The sequence below is a fragment of the Saccoglossus kowalevskii genome, chromosome 12 (assembly GCF_978046115.1).
Source record: "Saccoglossus kowalevskii chromosome 12, keSacKowa6.1, whole genome shotgun sequence".
NCBI lineage: Eukaryota > Metazoa > Hemichordata > Enteropneusta > Harrimaniidae > Saccoglossus > Saccoglossus kowalevskii.
The window spans coordinates 38257188-38275662 of NC_140652.1; the positions used below are offsets into that span (position 1 = coordinate 38257188).

At 39.9% G+C, this 18475-nt stretch overlaps 2 protein-coding genes across 2 annotated transcripts; one reads left to right on the plus strand and one right to left on the minus strand.

Annotated features, from left to right (window-relative positions):
- Nucleotides 1-208: 208 nt before the first annotated feature.
- LOC146735848 (uncharacterized) lies at nucleotides 209-1099 on the minus strand. The gene is made up of 2 exons (XM_085506069.1): nucleotides 806-1099; nucleotides 209-685 (listed from the first exon to the last, which is right to left on the minus strand). Exons 1-2 carry the CDS (start codon nucleotides 1097-1099, stop codon nucleotides 209-211), a joined length of 771 nt encoding a protein of 256 aa, XP_085362195.1.
- A 9014-nt stretch (nucleotides 1100-10113) lies between these two features.
- LOC100368329 (perlucin-like protein) lies at nucleotides 10114-17766 on the plus strand. Its single transcript, XM_085506070.1, has 4 exons — nucleotides 10114-10129; nucleotides 11272-11641; nucleotides 12144-12223; nucleotides 17615-17766. The coding sequence occupies exons 1-4, from the start codon at nucleotides 10114-10116 to the stop codon at nucleotides 17644-17646; spliced, it is 498 nt and encodes a 165-aa protein (XP_085362196.1). The 3' UTR covers nucleotides 17647-17766.
- The last annotated feature ends 709 nt before the right edge of the window (nucleotides 17767-18475 follow it).

The following is an 18475-nucleotide window of genomic DNA, read 5'->3' on the forward strand; positions in this document are numbered from 1 at the left end:
AGTACTAATGGCTGATTCATCCTCGTCAGATGCATCGTACATGGCACCTTCGTTTTGTATTTGCGCATTAACTTCGTGAACAGTATCAGACAAACGATCAACATCATGCCGATGTCTATCGATATCTCCAGCACTGGCTGGTAAAGGTGTGTCTGAAATACCTTGCAAGAAAGTCTCACGACTAAACGGATCTGGGGCTTTAACGTACCTATGCTGCGCTCCTATGCGATCCCTCGATAGCTTCGTTCATTACCATCCGTGGGTTTACAGTCCTCAACCCGTCAGCCACATTCTCGCATACATAATAGTCAATACCATCACTATCATATCCACTGCTGGTGAACATATCTTCACAGGGCTTGAGCAAATTTCGATGAACGGTGCGGGTCCTCCCACCCTTATCAGGTCTAATGACATAAACAGGGAGAACTTCAAGTTTGTTTACCACGCGATGGGGTGTATCTTCCCACCGGTCGGCAATCTTATTCTTGCCCCGAAGTTTAACATTTTTTATCAACACTAGATCGTTTGTGTGCAGGGTTTCATTCGGTATAATCTTAGCACGGTCATAACGACGCTTATTACTGGCTTGTGACTTTCTATTAGCCAGAATAGCAATCTGCCTAGCCTTTTCTATTCGTTGTTCCAAATCATGTATGTACTTGGAGGTAGATATAATTGGTCTCTAATCATTGGGATAAACGTTCAGTCGCACATCCAGTGCAGTACGAGCTTCCCTTCCAAACATAAGCCTGTATGGTGAAAAACCTGTGGTATCGTGACGCGTACAATTGTATGCATGGACCAATGCGGGAACGTACGCTTTCCAATTGGCTTTCTTGTCATTTTCTAGCGTACCCAACATGTTGAACAATGTACGATTCATCCTCTCGCACTGCCCGTTTCCAATAGGATGGTAGGGCGTAGTACGGGACTTCTCGATGCCCAACAATTGGCAGAGTTTGCGCACCACTTTTGATTCAAAGTTACGACCCTGGGGTGAATGTAGGCGCTCAGGGACCCCATAGTGAACTATGAACCCCTCGTACAAATGTTTGGCGGTAGTTTTAGCTGTCTGATTTCGAGTCGGAATCGCCATAGCAAATTTTGTGAAGTGATCGGTGAGCACTAATATCTTAGCAATGCCCCTTTCGACTCCTCCAACGACAAAAAGTCCATAGCAACCAGTTCTAATGGTTGTGTGATCGTGATAGGTATCATATCAGCTCGGGTCTTAAAGCCTGCCGAGTCTTTTCTCCGAGTGCACCGTTTACAAGTTCGCACATAATTCCGCACATAGCTTTCCATATGCGGCAAGTAGAACCGAGATCGCAACGTTTCAAGACTACGATCACATCCAAAGTGTCCCATTTGATCATGCGCTCCAGCCATAGCGATCTTACGATGACTGGAGGGCAAAACCAACTGAAAACATTTCTTATCCAAATTATCATATCTAGTTCGGTATATAACGTTGTCTCTAAAACATAGTTTATCCATCTCGCGTAATGCTGATAATACCAGCGTCGTTTTCCCTTTCTGGCGACGATCAGGACGTTTTCCGATTCGCTTCCAATGGATAAGTCGCGATATAACAAGATCGTGTTTCTGCAATTCAGCCCAATCTCGAGGAGACACTGAGATGAGAGATGACTCACCAGGGTACTCTGGCGGAGATAGGAACTCGTTAGGTATAGCTGTAGTCGTGTGTGCAATGGCCTCCACCCAAGGTGTCTCGTCTGACATAAGATAACCCTGGGCAATCGCACGGATCTCGGCGGAACCGAGTTCTACGGTAGCGTCAAAGCGGTCATCCTGTTCATTTAGTGCGGTTGGCCTCGAACGAGGTCGTCTGGACAGCGCATCAGCGTCTGCATTATTGAATCCAGGCCGGTAACAAATGGACATGTTGTAGTTTGACAGGGCTGCCCACCATCAGTGACCAGTAGCATCGAGTTTAGCGGTAGTTGCTACATAAGTCAATGGGTTGTTGTTGGTTAACACAACGGTCGTATTCCCATAACAGTAATCGTGAAATTTCTCAGTCATCGCCCACTTAAGCGCCAAAAACTCCAGTTTATGGGCAGGGTAGTTGCACTCACTGGGAGACAAACTGTGACTAGCATACGCGACAGGTCTAAGTCTGCGACCCTCATCATCGTCCTGCAGTTGGTATAACGTGGCGCCAAGGCCTTGAGTACTAGCGTCTGTGTGCAATTCAAAGGGCTGTGAATAATCGGCATATGCCAACACAGGCGGGTTACACAAGTGATGCACGAATGTGTCGAAAGCTTCTTGAGCTTCGTCGGCCCAATGAAACGGTGGCGGTAACTGCCTCTTTAATTTAGAATGTTTACAAGGTTGACCAGCCGTTAGTTTGTACAAAGGCCGGGCAATAGCAGAATAGTTTGGCACAAAACGTCTATAGTAGCCCGCGAACCCCAAGAAGGTGCGTGTCTCACGGACGTTAGTAGGAATGGGCCAATCACGCAATGCCTGGGTCTTATCAGGATCTGTTTCAACCCCGTGCTCCGACACCACTTGGCCAAGATACTTAACGTGATTTCGGAAGAACTTGCATTGTGAATGCTTTATTTTCAGATCGTTCTCCCTCAATCGCTTCAAAACCTTATCCAACCTCTCGACATGTTCCTCAAATGTTTCCGAAAACACAACAATGTCATCGATATATGCTTGACATATGCGATTGTTATAATCACCCAGGGCTCTCTCTATTGCTCTTTGACAGGTCGTGCCCGCATTCATTAAACCAAAGGGGTGGATATAAATTCATAAAAACCAAACGGATTGGCAAAAGCAGTTTTGGGGATGTTTTCTTCCGCCATGGCCAACTACAAATAACCGGATTTCAAATCGATGGTAGAAAACCATTTAGAACCGCGTAAGATGTCCAAGCCTTCCTCGATACGAGGTAGAGCATAAGCGTCTGGTATAGTTTGACTATTGAGTCTTCTATAGTCAACACAAATTCGGGTAGTCCCGTCTTTCTTTTTGACTAAGACTAATGGTGATGAACATGGGCTGCTAGACTCCCTGATGACGCCACTGTTCAACATATCACGTAATTGTTGGCGCACCTCATCATACAATGCGGGAGGTATTCTCCGTGCACGCTGTTTGACGGGTCATTAGTCACGTAAATTTATCTTATGTGCAACATTTGTGCATCGGCCCAAATCGCTATCTGATTTTGAAAAGTCCAGTCCGCCTGCAGGTGTGTCTTCTGCCACAATAGCCTCTTCCCGATAGGGTCGCGTCTCGATGGACTGCGCTGCCCTGGCAACCCCCTACAACCTCACCAGGTCTAACGCGCACAGGTGACTCTGTTTCGTTAGTAAGGACAACCTGTGATCTGGAAGCACCGCGTGCACAACTGACCACAGTGACCATAGGCCGAAGTGAACAATCATGAACATTGACTCACGATGAATCCGGTTCAATAACAGACTCTACACTCACACCGGCAGGGCCAGATTTAAGTGAAACAGGGATGCATGCAACGGTACCTGGCAGTATAGTCAAAGGCCTCGCAACATTGGCCCTGACCCTACCCAGGTTACCCTGAACACCTACGAAAGTGTCTTTCGCCCTCATAGAACACAAAGCACGTCGAGCCACAGGATGGATACGTGCTCCATTAGCACGACTACGACCAAGATATGGACGGTCGTATAGTCCTAGCCAGTTAGTCCCGGCTGTGACAGGTAAGTCTGCATTAATATTCGTGTCTTTCGCAACAACCGCCAAGAGAGTCTTAGTTGACGCGTCTCCAAACATTTTACGTTCAAATGATACATCTACCTCTATGATCCCCTCGTATTGGAGGTAATCATCAGTGACACCTAGTATATCAAGTGATTGGTCGAGAGACGAGTAGGGTACGTCGGAAAGAATGATGATGCAATTATGGTAACTTGGGATCCAGAATCAATCATCGCATTGCAGCGCACACCATTGACTGTAGCCGCAGCATGATATAGCTTCCCAGGGATTCGTTCGTTTATGGGATGTCCATTACGTCCATTACATAAGTGCTTTGTTCGCCTTTCCCTTCCCATTGTAGTTCTTCGTTTTGGGTCGGTTAGGGCATTTGTACGATGAATGTGCTTCGTCCCCGCAATGGGAACATGGTGAACAACAGTCCTTAGACAGGTGGCCAACACCACGGCAATTATAGCACAATTATATGTTTCGCGATTGCGTTCGTATTCACTATGGGTAGTGTATGCCCGTTGTTGGCGCTAGCACTCCCCCGTTCTAGGTTTTGGGCCGTATTTGCCTCCAGGTTATCCAGACGCCGAGTCACGTCGCTGTGGATCTGGGCCATCTGTTTTGTCAGCACAATGAGCGTGCCCTTCATAGTATCCATGAGCGCAGCTGAGTTGTCCTCTGTATCACTGCAATGTGTAGCATGTGCACGTGTTTTCTTAGTCAGGCCACGCCTACTATCCCGTTCCACGACTTCTTGTTCAGCCCAACGACATACCTGGCTGAGCTCGGCGAAAGTCGTGCAATTTTTAACCTCGCGTTGCGCTCGGGCCTCTACGCATTCATCTCTGAGAGAACCCCAGAACACTGATCAAAGCGTCTTATCTACCAGGGAGTCTTCGATGCCCCCCTGTTCGCGAACGCGACCCCAAGCTATTTCCAACCGGATCACGTACTGGGACACAGTCTCGTCTTCGCGCTGTGTACTCACATAGAACGACTTCAGCAGAGCCGAGCCATTCTCGATCTCACCAAACGTTGCCATGAACTTATCAATAAGCTCATCCAGTGTTACTGTAGCACGCATCGTATTGATTAACTTAGCCACGGTTACTCTCAGAAAGCGTATCGCTGTTCGCAGCGTGTAATCGTCGCTAACGGTAGGATCACCACGAAGCAGTTTCACTTCGTAAATCCACGATGAAAAGTCAACGTCACCTCTCCGATCAGCATCTCCCGGACAGGTGGGCAAACGAGGTGCCTGTAAAACCTGCCAGATCGTCGCGTTTTCTGCCACCAGGGAGGTTAGGCGTGGCACCCCCCTGTTCAACCGGGGTACCTCTGCCCCTCCCCCTAAGAGTGTAAACAGGTGTGGCGATAGGTGGTATTGCACCCTCTCCCCCGACTACACCCTCATCAACAAACTCTTTCTTAATATCATCCATCTCACTGTCACTCATTCTAGAGCATTCACGTCTCTTTAGCAACACCAAAATGGAAATATGGTAAATGCAGGAAAAAGCGTGAATACAACAAATAAGTATCAATCGTGATACGAATGACGAATACCCACAGTAATGCTGTACTCACCGATATGCTTGTCTTCAAAAATCCAGTCTTCAAATCCACACGTATATTTTCGTGGGTAAAAACAAATATTTCAATAAAATAAAATTACAAGTCTCAAATCTAAAGAAAACTCTCTAACCCCAACTCTCTCCAAATCAATAGCCACACGTGTTGGGCGCCAATGAAACTCGGGTATTTCTCGCACCAAGTCCACCGCGAGATATTTCGTTTTACGCACAATAGAGGACGTGGATAACCGGATTTAGGCTCCGGTACGAATCTCCCAATTTCATAAAAATAATCGTATTCGAATCTCAGGCTAGCTAATTTGGCGTGGTGAGGAGCATACAGGCATTTATACCGCCTGGGGAACGAACAACTAACTTGTCAAATAAAAATAAATACAAATGTAAGTGTTAAACAAATAATTCATTCAATATATGGATGCCGTAGCAATAACAGTTTCTGAACATTACAAAATATGTGCCTCACAGAAAACATGCGGCAATGTCAATCCCACAAAAAGTCCACTCAGATCTGTCCAACTTTAATCTTCGGCAATCGCCACACCAAACTGCCGAACGTCGTAAACATGTTCAGTATCTCGTCGCCTCTGCCTCGCAGGTTTGGCTGCAATACGATCCGCAAAGCGTTCTTGATGTCTTCTGGGTTGTTTTTCTGATCCGCAGGAAATCGAATGAGTGCCTCTAACGAGTGTGCTACGTGCATGTACGCCGACTTGATGCTCCCCGAAACACGTTCGTGTTCACATTTCCAACACAATTCCGCTTTCAGCCCCTGCCATATTTTTCTCTGTCCTGTACCTTCTTCTCTTGCGTGCGAAGTCGCGTGACATCCTGGGACGCACCAATCACTGCAGCGCGTCTCAATGGGCGTCAGTCATGAGGCCAAAACTTTTCCATGACGTCACAAATACGGGTTACCATAATAAATAACGCACGGGCCCGTAATAACAAGGAATATAAAGAAAACTACGTAGATTTAAAGAAACAGTAAAATTACCCTGGTTTCACATGTCTGAGTAAAAAATAATCGTTTTAATTGCTGTAGGTTTTAATATTATAGCCTACAACATTCAATTTGCATTCTGATAATTTAGTACTTGTTCAATTAGTAGTTAAAAGATAGTTGTCATAGTATAATTATAGTGGCATACTTATACTACCGGTAACACCTGAGCGGAGCGAAACAACCACTCGGCGCAGTCAACAAAGACGCGTACAGTGAGTGTAAAGTAATAATATTATGACTGTTTCCCCGATAAGCACCGCGTGATATTTACAGTTGTGACAATGTTTCTGTTTATTTAAAACTAGTGTTTTCAACTGTTATTGGCGCCAATATTGCCTAGCGTTGTAATTAGTGAAGGATCAATGCAAACCAAAACCCAATCGTAGAAATGCAGGTGAATCAGCTTGGGAGAAAATATCGTTCTGGTAAATCTGTCAGTGAAGACCTTAGTTCGCTCTTAGTGAACGACATCAGTGAAAACGGGGGTGACAGGTCAAGTGGTTATATACTTAGAGGAGTGGTACAGCGCACTGCCGATAAATTCAAGTTTTCCAGGTATAGTGTAAAACGAATTTGGAACCGTTACGTCGAAAATGGTACATGTGAAGAAAGAATACGAGAAACGGGGAGGCCAAAGAAGCTCATTGAGAATGACGTCGCCTACCTGGAAAGCCTGAAGACAGATGAACCTTCCATAACGTATAAAGAAATAACACTACAATTTGAACAGTTTTCACCAACTGTAGTGTCAAAGATATGTCGCGCAGTGAAGACTGCTTTCACATGTGGAAAGTGGACGTACAAGCGAACAACATAATCTGCTGAGCAAAGATTCACATTGAGAAATTTACGGTATACCCAGGCATACATGGACACCATGCATAATATCGATCCATGGCGACTGAAGTTTATGAACGAAAGCGGTTTTATGGTTACCACTACTGCGAATCCTAATTATGGACATGCTTTGGTGGGACAGCGATGTGTACAATTTGCTCGGTACGACCCCAATCCTAATATTACATTAAACTTGCTAATAGGATTGCAGGGGGTGGTTCACATTGAAGTCCTTGATGGAGCTTCAAATTCGATGCACTTTGCAGACTTCATACGGCAGTGTGTAGAGACAGTTGACGAGTACGTTGTACCCGCCCTCCAACCAGGTGACTTCCTATAGTGCTCGACAACGCACCAATCCATCACAGTGAGATCGCACAAACACTCAATATGTTGCTTAATACACAGGGAATAGAAGTCATTTTCACGCCAACCTACTCACCTGAATTTAACCCAGCTGAATTTTGCTTCAGCAAAGTGAAAAAACACTGGAGCGACCCCCACTATCTATACTTGCATACCACAACTTGGGCGTTGCTATTTATTCCGCTGTGGAAGAGGTGTCCGGTGCAGATGTACGCGGATTTTTTGAAGCAACCGGATATTTGTTTGTTCAGTGAAACTTTTGTTTATTTTCGGGGTTGGCAATTAGAGTGTTTTCCAGTTTCTGTGCGATTTGTATCTGTATAGATTTTGTTATTCTCTGAATTTAATAGGTCCTATAGATTCTATCGGTCCATTCTTGAATGTTATGTTGAATAGTTTCCATGCGGGGCTGATAAAAACAAACATTTCATAGAACATAGTTTTATTGTATACACTAATCAAGTACAGCTATAGTTACTACACAAACATACTTTTGCCTGGAAGCCGTTTTTGTATGTTATGTTCACACAGTATGTTATCAAGAAAACAAATTTGACAAATAAATGATCATATACTAGTAATACTAACATGATAAAACGTCGCATTATTAATGGAATGACTGTTTTTGCTGAATTCGGCGATTGTTTTCCTCCGTGAAAAATGTTATTGATAGTCATCGAGTCGATAATAATGTCCAAAGGTACCTCATATATAAAACTAAATTTAGCCCAGTGACAGCAATTATTAATGTCTTTATAATAATACAGAAATTGGATTAACAAAACTGATAGGTCATGCCCATTCCATGAGTGCTGGCCTGTGAGAAAGAGGCGGAAAAACTACCACTGAAAAAATTGTTAAAAAAATGAATAAAATAAATGATTTGAATGAAAACCGCAAAAACACTTGGACAATGCGTGTTACCATATGGCGTATTCTTTGAATTTAAATGTGGCGCGAAGGTCTTTTTATAACAAAAAAAACATTAAATGCCTTCATTTAATTCAGTGTGTTGTTTTGGCATTGTGAGTATGAGTTCTAATCTAATAAAATATAACTTCAAAATAAAGCAAATTGACAACAGGTTGAACACAGTGAATCATGTACTAAGTATTAATAGTTCAAATAATGGGCTTTCCGTAATGTTCATCTGGTGGTGGTGGTGGTGGTGGTATCGGTAGCGGTGACGGTGGTCTAGCCGGAAGCGGAGGGGGCACAGAAGGTTGAACTGTTGTCAATAGTGGTTGCACATACCGCCGTAGCTGTGGTTGAACTTGTAATGGTTGTGGTTGATCAGGAGATGGTGCTGAATGACTATGTGACGGGTACACTTAGGGGGTACTACATGTGTTAGCACATGGATAATAGCCGTACATTCGTACCAGGCATATAAGGATACAGAGCTTGTTGAATTTGTTTTTCTTCCTCGTAGCTGGTTTGAGGATAACGTTCAGAATGAGTACTGCTAATTTAATTCTGATCCTTTTTAGTTCTCAGTAAATCATGGTCGGGAGCTCCAGGCAAAAGTTGACTAGGTGTTTTTTCAGGGAACTTTATTTTGTATACTGGATTATTTTCCAAACGTTCGCGAACTCTGTCTTTTGGTTTCACGGCTTTACCCTTTTGTAAGTGAACGAGTTCATATTCAGAAATGATACCAGGGAATCGACGATATTCCTGTTTTATTTGTTTTGGTACTTTGCCATGATAATGCTCGTTCAAAATTCTGGCATGTTTGTTTATTAACCACTGCTTCGGCGTATCGCCGGTTACAGCTGCAACCAAGTACTTGGACGGGTTAATATTGATCAACCAACTTTCGATTTGCCGCTCGTATGTAGACAAAACCTTTTTCTTCGTGTCTATCTTCTGCTGGAGTTCAAGCTCTTTCTTTCTTCTTTATATAAATTAGATCGTCACGCTGTTTACCGAGGCTAATCAATGTAGTTTTCTCCGTGACATGGTCGGGGTGGTTGATGTCCCCACACATTTCTGCTGAACAACAGATTTCGTATGGACAATTTCGCCGAGTGTGAGAGTCACGAAGATGACATTTTCCACAGCGTTTTTTCGTTGAATCTTCGGGTACACTTTTTGCATATTTGACATTTTGGTCACAGATCTGGATTTGAACTGTTGTCAGTACTACTTTCATATCATTCAATTATGTTTCTTGCATTTTGATTGCTAACTCGAGCGGTGATCGGTAAACAAAGTGTTCGCGTTCATCATGGTCACTTGATTCCTGATCTTTGTTTTTCTCTGTATCATCTAATTTGTCATCACATTCAAACCTCAACCTTTTCGGCACGCTAGTTTGCTCAACGACAGACACCTTTATCCGCCTGTATTCAGCGCCGGCAACTGTCTTCGCACAGCGAAACAATTCTGCCATGTCCAATTCATGATTGGAGAGTGTCATCGTGGTCCCTTCGTCATTTTGGTACTGGATCTGAAACTCTAAATACTGTAACGAAGGAACTTGCTCCTTGATATATTCGATGAACTCACCATAGCTGAACGTTTCCCTGATAAATATGTCTTGATTTATTCCAATAATTTACTTGGACTTGATAAGACATGGTCAGAATTGAACGTATGTTCTGAACGCCTCGACCTGAAATCTGATTCGGTTGATCATTGTAATTCACAGGAGGGGCACACGCAACCCCATCACACACATTCTGTGGCATGGTAATGAAGCGTAAACTATGTTATGCTATAACTGTTTATGTATATAATGCTAATTCCTAATATAATTAATTCCTATTTTAGTGCAATGTGTGTAAATTTGACTACGTCTGCGATTTGTTAACTGAGGCTGCACTAAATTTAACAGTCCCTTTACTTGAAAATGGACTCGCCCGTGACGTCTGGATCGCGTCCACTCTAAAAAATATTCTACCGGACCAAAGGCAAACATTGTAGCAAAACTGTAAACATCACGCGGTGCTTACCGGGGATTACTTTACACTCACTGTAAGCATCTTTGTTGACTGCGCCGAGTGGTTGTTTCGCTCCGCTCAGGTGTTACCGGTAGTAATACTTATTGCAAAAGCTATATACTCAATTTGTCAAATTAGAAATATTGCAATTGTACAAAAGTCCCAATTCCCAATAAATTGAATCTAACATGTTTCTTTGTCTCATTGTGTACATAGGAAGAGTTTCTAGGATATATTCGTAAGTATAACTATAATCCGTTACCCTTAGCGTTCACCTTGTATTTCTATGTTGAATTGGTCAAATCAACATTAAGGATTACTGAATGCTGTTTTTGATAATTAGAAATACTGACATCCAATAATAACATTTTTTGATTTGTTCATACAAAGTTTTTATTTAAGAGTTTGAAAAAAACATCGGTAACACGTAATCGGAGCATGGTCGCAATTCCAGACTGATCATTATTTAACATTGCGTTATTTTGCTAGACTGATAACATATACTTGCCTGTATGTTTTCTTCAATTTCGAACACATCGAAATACAAATGACTCATCACAAATATTTAATAAGACCTTTTTTAAAACGTGAATCCTGCTATTACAGGTTGGTGTTATGTCAGTGGCAAATGCCACAGATTTGTGAGCTGTACTATAAAGATATTTTATCGGGCATTATGTGTATGTTAATAAAATAGGGGTATTCATTAATGGTTGTGTAGCCTAGCGTCACGTAAGCCAGATGTTAATAAGTCTTAGTTTGCATTGTAACCGATTGTGAATTCATTTTTCAGCAAGTGTGTCGACATGCACAACCCTCGAGAAACGTTACGAGATTTACTGTCAACAAGATGAAACTGTCCACCCATATCGCCAAAAAGCGCAGGAATTTTGCGAGAGTCGAGGCGGCACTCTCGCCAATATAAAGAATCCCGAAGAGGACGCGGAAATTCGAGATTTTATCTATGCCAATAAAATGGATTCCAGGAACTGTGTTCCGAATAATGGCTTTTGGATCGGATTACATGATGGGGATGGCGAAGAAGAAGGAAACTACAAGTGGGGAGATGGAACCACACCTTGTTACTTCAACTGGGCGATTGGAAACCCTAACAACAATGAAAAGAAAAATGCTACGAGTGGCCAGGACTGTACTCAGTTATGGTAAGTTATGATTTTTATCTTGCACAAATTTACTATTTTAATAGCTGCTAGAAATAATAAACATGGAAAATTAATGGTTTAAATGGTAATCATATTACTTAGTATTTATTGAAAAATTTCGGAAACGGATATTCTTCAGTAAAATCACAGTAAAAAGAATATTTATTAAATACTTCTCTTTGTGCGGTAACGAGTAAGAAACAATTCAATAGTCGGTATTCACAGATTTGGAGATGAAATATGACCAAGAACGTAAAATAAAGGGTATCTCGTACTTCAATGAGGAAATTTCTGATCATCACGACTTACTACATGTGGACGTCCTATAATGTATTAGTACCACGTGTATACCATACCGTGTGTAACTATATGTGATACAATAAACGTGTGAATGTACAGTGTGAGTCTTAGTAACACATCGCACCATGTGCACCTACCAGAGACATAATGCACGGGTGAATATATAGAGTGACCAATTAGAAATTTAAGAATCTAATTTCAGGTGTAGGCGCAACAAAGGAATATTATGGGACGACGATTACTGTGATTTCCGGCCAAAGGGGATCATTTGTGAATTTATTGGTGAGTAGAATATGCATTTACATAAATGGCACCACAAGGAGTCGGAAATGATGTATGATCACCTTATATTTAAATTTCATTTGTCTGCCACGAGGAACAAATGACAATTACTACACAAATTTGGTAAACCAGATATTGTAGTATCATTTCTGTTTATCACGTGTATGCAGAGATCCTCGTTTTTCCGGTTTTTAGAAAGTGAATATCATCAGAGATATCTATATTTGTGTTATATTAGGATTGTTGTTCAAGTTCGGGATCATAATTATTATTATTAAGTATTAGAAGTATATCTTGTAAAGCGTTTTGAAAAAATAACCCAATCTATATAGGTAGTAGGGAGTCTTAGCTTAATATTTAGTTGTCTTGTATCTTCTTACAAATACAACTACTTCCTAGATGTTGAGAGTTGTTAATGGTATCAGGTGTTTCAGTTTTGGTTATTATATAATGATTTCATAGACTGCTGTAGCAAGATTATTTAACAATACTGTTAAGGTATATAGCTAGGCTGATGTTAACATTCATGATACACAAGTTCAGCTGGAGACACTTATAACTCCTGTTCATATACTGTCTTATGCTATCTTTACATAGACAATTGTTTCTTGACCATGATAATTTAGACATTTTATGCAAGTTTTTGTAGAACTGAGTTTTCATTTCGGGTCCAATATTCCACAACTGTGGTTTGTACTGTACACTAAAAGATATACCGACGTCATTTTCTGTTTTCATTATAAAATTACCATTTTCCTCTTTTATCACAGTGGTTTCAGGATTTGCTAAACATGTGATATCAGTTATTGTTTTATTTTCTCGTAGTATATTATATGTATGTTGCAATGTATCAAACAAAATGGCAGATTTCAAAGCAGGACCACTATTTTTAGTTTAACTGATGCAATTGTAACAATTTGATTATCTATCAATGTATCACGTCATCACTCAATTATATAACTGTCTTTAGCTATAGTTTCATAGTACAAATGTCTGTTGCACAAGCTGTAGAAACGTTATGTGACTTGCTACGAGAAGACTAAATTAAATCTTTAAGTATCTGCCTTCTTCCGCCCAATCACAAAATTCAAGCTGCGTCGCTCCAAGATATTTTATATTAATAATTTGTTAAAAACTCAAAAACTTCTTTGTTTTATTCATGATGTGGTAAATCATTAAGAGGATGAACAATAGTTATTGTGTTTTTAGGTACTTTAATATAATCTATTAGTTTGTTGAGCTTAATGCAAACTTGATCTACCTGATCACTATTATTTGAGAAAATTGTGTATTCAGTGTCTACATCGTTATAAAAAAACATCTAGAACCTGTACCACTGTCGTATCCATCAGATAAATCATCGCCATTCTCATCAAATATGTAATTATACATAGATAAGCAATCTTTCTCTTCGATAGCACAGTCAGTCTAGCGTTTATCACACTCTTTGGGAGAAATATGTATAAACAAAGCAAACATAAATGTTTCATTATCAGCTTATTCTGACAGATGCCAATTTAAAACATTTACTTTTACATTTTCAACAGCTTGTCAAAGAGGGCACTCAATTCGTTCCGGTCAATAATATCTTGAACTTCAGTGTTACCTTGTGACTGCTTTTTCTCTTCTGAATTTCTTTGAACCAGTTGTCCATGAAAGTATTCATGTTAGCAGTCTCTTCTCTTTTTCATCTTTTGAAATTCATGTCTATCTTATCGTTCCGTACTATAATTTTCTAAAAATAGACATGCATACTAGTTCTGACAAATTTCCTTAATTGAATACGGCACTCATCCTGACCCGAAATATTTGACCCACTACACTTTACTTTGTCGCTTGTTTTCATGGGTAAATACCATGGTTAAAAACAGCTTAAATATGCTACATTACATGTAGTGTGCAAATTATTAAACATATTCTTACTATTGGAAAATGAAAATGAATTGGAAAAATAAAACCCCTGTTACTAGCACGTCGACTGCATAGAAAAATAATTCTGGAAACATGCACCTGTCACACTTTCGGAAATTTTACTTGGAAGTAATGTAGTACTATTATATATTAGCAACATGCACCAATTTTAACTGAATTTTTATCAGGACTAGATAGGTCTGCGCATCACAAGGCTTCATTGAAATTGAAATTTAAATAGTTCTTGAGATGCTAGTAAATAGACACATATACAATCATCCATAAATACAGATACCTACACAGATGAACTAAACTGCACTGACTCCAACTTTGTGTCTTGTAGACTTAGATAACCTAATCGACCACAAGATTTTAAATAATAGATTTCCACATTTAGATTTAGTGGATTTTATATGGTATTATGTTTATTTGGGGTTTGCTAGGACAGTTGCAATTGACCTTGTTACAAACCATATCAAATACAAAATTAAGTTCATATGGTGGTTGTCAAAATAACAAACAACACTGAAACGAGACTGGTATTCAACCCCCTGACCCAAGCTTAAATACAATAGTGTATCACTGTATTGCCAAATATATTAACAATGTGCCTTATCGAGACTCGCCACATCCAACAATGTACAACACACACTTGCAATGACCACATAGTTATATAAATCGTGTACAACTAGACTATTGGCAGCCCTTAGATCTAATTTGTTATTATACTAATTGAATCAGCAAACTACAAAGGCCGTGGGCCTGGTGACTGTTCACTTCCGCACAGTTTCGATATTATTCATGCAAGCGAATGACATTACTCAGTTTTATTAATATTAATTAGCATGGCTCAGTTCACTTTCTGTATAGAGGTAAACAAAATAAAGGTCAAGAATCCATGTGCTTTTTTCGCCGTTTTTAGTGCTCGTGATCAGCAGAAAGTTTTAAACCTGAGACCAACATTAGTCAAAGCGTTTTTATTATCACTGGAGTATCATATATTTTGTCGTCGGAGTAAATAGATTGAGCAATGACGTGAACACCGAATCTGTGATTGGCTGGTTGCTTCGTGACGTTACATGAGCTATTAATCATTCTCTGTTCAGTACCATTGGGAAACCATGTAATGTTGCGTGAGGGCGTTCACACGCATTGACATGCCTGTGACATTTCGCGTTTGCTGATTTAGTATACTCACAAATTAGACCTAAAGACTGTTGACAATTTATGTACACTAACAAACCTAAGTTCTGGGTATATCAATGTGATAATAACATAACCATATTCAGCAGTATTTGACCTCAGTTCCACAGTTGTCTTTAAACTAATGGACTGTAATAGGCTTTAATGTCTGAAATATTTGGCAAATTTGATTTCCATATTTCCAAATGTATTGTTGCATAATATATTAATTTCATATCACACATGACTAGATTCGACAAGGACTTCTAGAACAAAGCTCAAATACGTTCATGACTTAAATAATTGACAAGCCTAGTTTCCATACCTAAAATATCCAATTACGATTAAACTAAATACAGTAATGTTAAACCACAATTGCTAAGCGCTTAGTAATACCTAGAACTATATATTTTAAGTCATGAAAGCACATATATTGTTTTGTTACGAAATGATATACAACAATAAAATTAACCGAAAGAATAAACAGAACTACGGCAGATAAGCTATATTTTAGCAGTCGCGCAGTTGTTGATAACGTCAACACATACAATAAACAATATGTATCCAAATTCATTGATTAATCTATAATTGTTAAGGTAAACTGTTTGACTATAAGGGTGAGTTATTCGAGTCGTTTTCCTCATAATTCAATTTAATTTAATTGTATGATCAACTAATGTAAATGACAACAGGGCTACATACCATATACCAAATACATTATTATTTACCGGCTTTTAAACGAGGACTCGAAACTTAAAACTATTTAACTGTATGCAAGATATTTATTGACATGTGATTTAAACGCCCATGAATTGACTGTCGTTGAGGGACATCGATTGAAAATGTTCGAAAGACTTAGAGCCATTAACAGATTTGTGAAATCGATTGTAAATCTAGTCACATCAAACAAATGTTTCGCAGTATCGATAAAATGTCTTGCATTGATTAACATGTAACATTTTAGCCTATTTTGAAGCACTTGTCGTAGTGTCCCGTATCTACAGTAGCATAATGGGCGTTAGATATTTATTGGGTTCACGTGAAAAAAGTAATTTTAATACATATTTCAATTGTATTTCGTAGAAATCAATGTAGCACTACGTAATCACTGTTATAATGCTGTATCATTAATTTCACCATCCTAGTACAGCCAGATCTGAAGGCCCTTGCCGCATTCTGGCCACGCTGTGTGGCACGGATCGCGTGGACGGGTGTTCTCTGCACGTAATAAGCTCGGTTATTAAGCATCTTTTTCGGGGATGCCAGGTGGCCTAGGGAAAGACGTGTAGTGGCGTGAAGCTGGGCGATTAGGTGCCGTACGCGCACGCAGTACATGTTTACTATAATTTGACGTAGTATTTACCTTGCCGTTCATTCGGTGTTATTTGCTTAATGTAGCACTATGGATTTGAATAAATACTGTATATATGACAGTAACAGCGATGTGGCATTTTTAAGTGAAACTAACTACTAAATAATGATTTAGCGGCATCAAAATAATTATTTGTGGCATCGATTATGGAACTGCCGGCATCAGAAGAATGTTTTGTGGCATTGTGTCTTTATAGCACAGATCATATTCGTGCATACTGTCTTTTGTTTTGTTTTTTTCGAAATAGCATATTATGTGATTGCATATACATAATTGAACTTTCCAGCTTTTCCGTCGTCGATCTGAGCCCCGTCATTACTGTATTTGCTCTCTCTATCATAAACTATAAGAGAAACCAAACTAAAAGAAAATGCAAGATTTCAGTTGATGGAGATACTAGGATTGTTTGGATGTTCATTTGAATTCCCGTTAAGTGTTGTAGTCCAGATAGAAAGGCACAAATGTGTTACATTCTACTTTTGTTTACAAAGACGTTCGAATCAGATTTTGTCGTACATTCCTACTGGTTTCGCTCACCACTGTTGGTCACCAACAGTTTGCCCACTACTAAACACCTGGTTTTGCTGCCTATCGCTGTCACGCAGCAGTTGTTGCCAGCTGCCTAACTCAGCTGGGGAGCATTTGGTTTGTCCAATTATGACTGTGATAAATCAGACTGCTAATTTGAGGGTGACTTCTCACTAACATTTTTGTCATCTAATATTGAAAAAAAAGGTGCGCAAACTAAATTATGATTATGCTAACGTGTTTTGCTTGAAACTCGTATTTCAATAATGACGTGATACTGATCATGATCATGCAATTCAAATGCACCCAGTTGCTGCCAACTACTTTCACTGGAATGGTGCGATTATGTTGTTTGTATTGCAAACCCACCATAATAACATATATTTCTGTTCTAACAGACGAATGTGGCTGTGTAGTTGAAGTGGAATAAATCGATTCGAAGGACCAGATTTAATTAGATGATATTTAACTCTTATTTGTGACAGTGACGAACGATTCCGTGGCAGTTGTTGATGATTAGGTAGCAATAAAAATTATATGCAATTAAAAACACCTATGTCTGAGTTTTAGTTAGTATGTCTGTAAATCGTTGAAGCGTGAGCGACACTGGAATATATCTCCAAGAATCTATATTATGTTATGCACACTTTATAAGCTAAATGCATGTATCTAACAAAGGATGAGAACCCCATTATCCAATGCCTAATTATGCATATGCAAAATAACCTCTTACCCAATGGCAAAGTCAGACACAATGCTATCATGGTATAATGAGTATTTTTCCTTCAGTTGTATTCTTAATTATAGCATATACAAATATTAGTCCAAAATGTGGTTTTAACACTGGAGATGATATGTGGACAATGCACAGAATTAAAACGAGCAACCAATACCAGCTGAATTAAGCTCTCAAACAATCAAATGTATTTATTATGCTCTCTTGTATCCCAAAAATGCTCTGCAGTGATCAGAAATTCCTCCCTGCTGTGCCAAAGGGATCAGTATATATATGCACATCAGTCTTTCCAACTGTTTTCTTTAATCAAAGTTCTTTGCTGCAGGTCGAGCTTTCCCTGCTCTATACGATTCAGTTTATCATGTTTTTCAGGGTTATGCATGGTTCTGAGTAAAGTTGAAGCATAGCTTATCCGGGAGTTTTTGGCATAGCTTCATCAAAACTGACAGTCGCAACGTCCCAGATAACCCCTGGTACTGTCTTCAAATGCAATAGAAATGATACGACTTCATACAAAATCAAA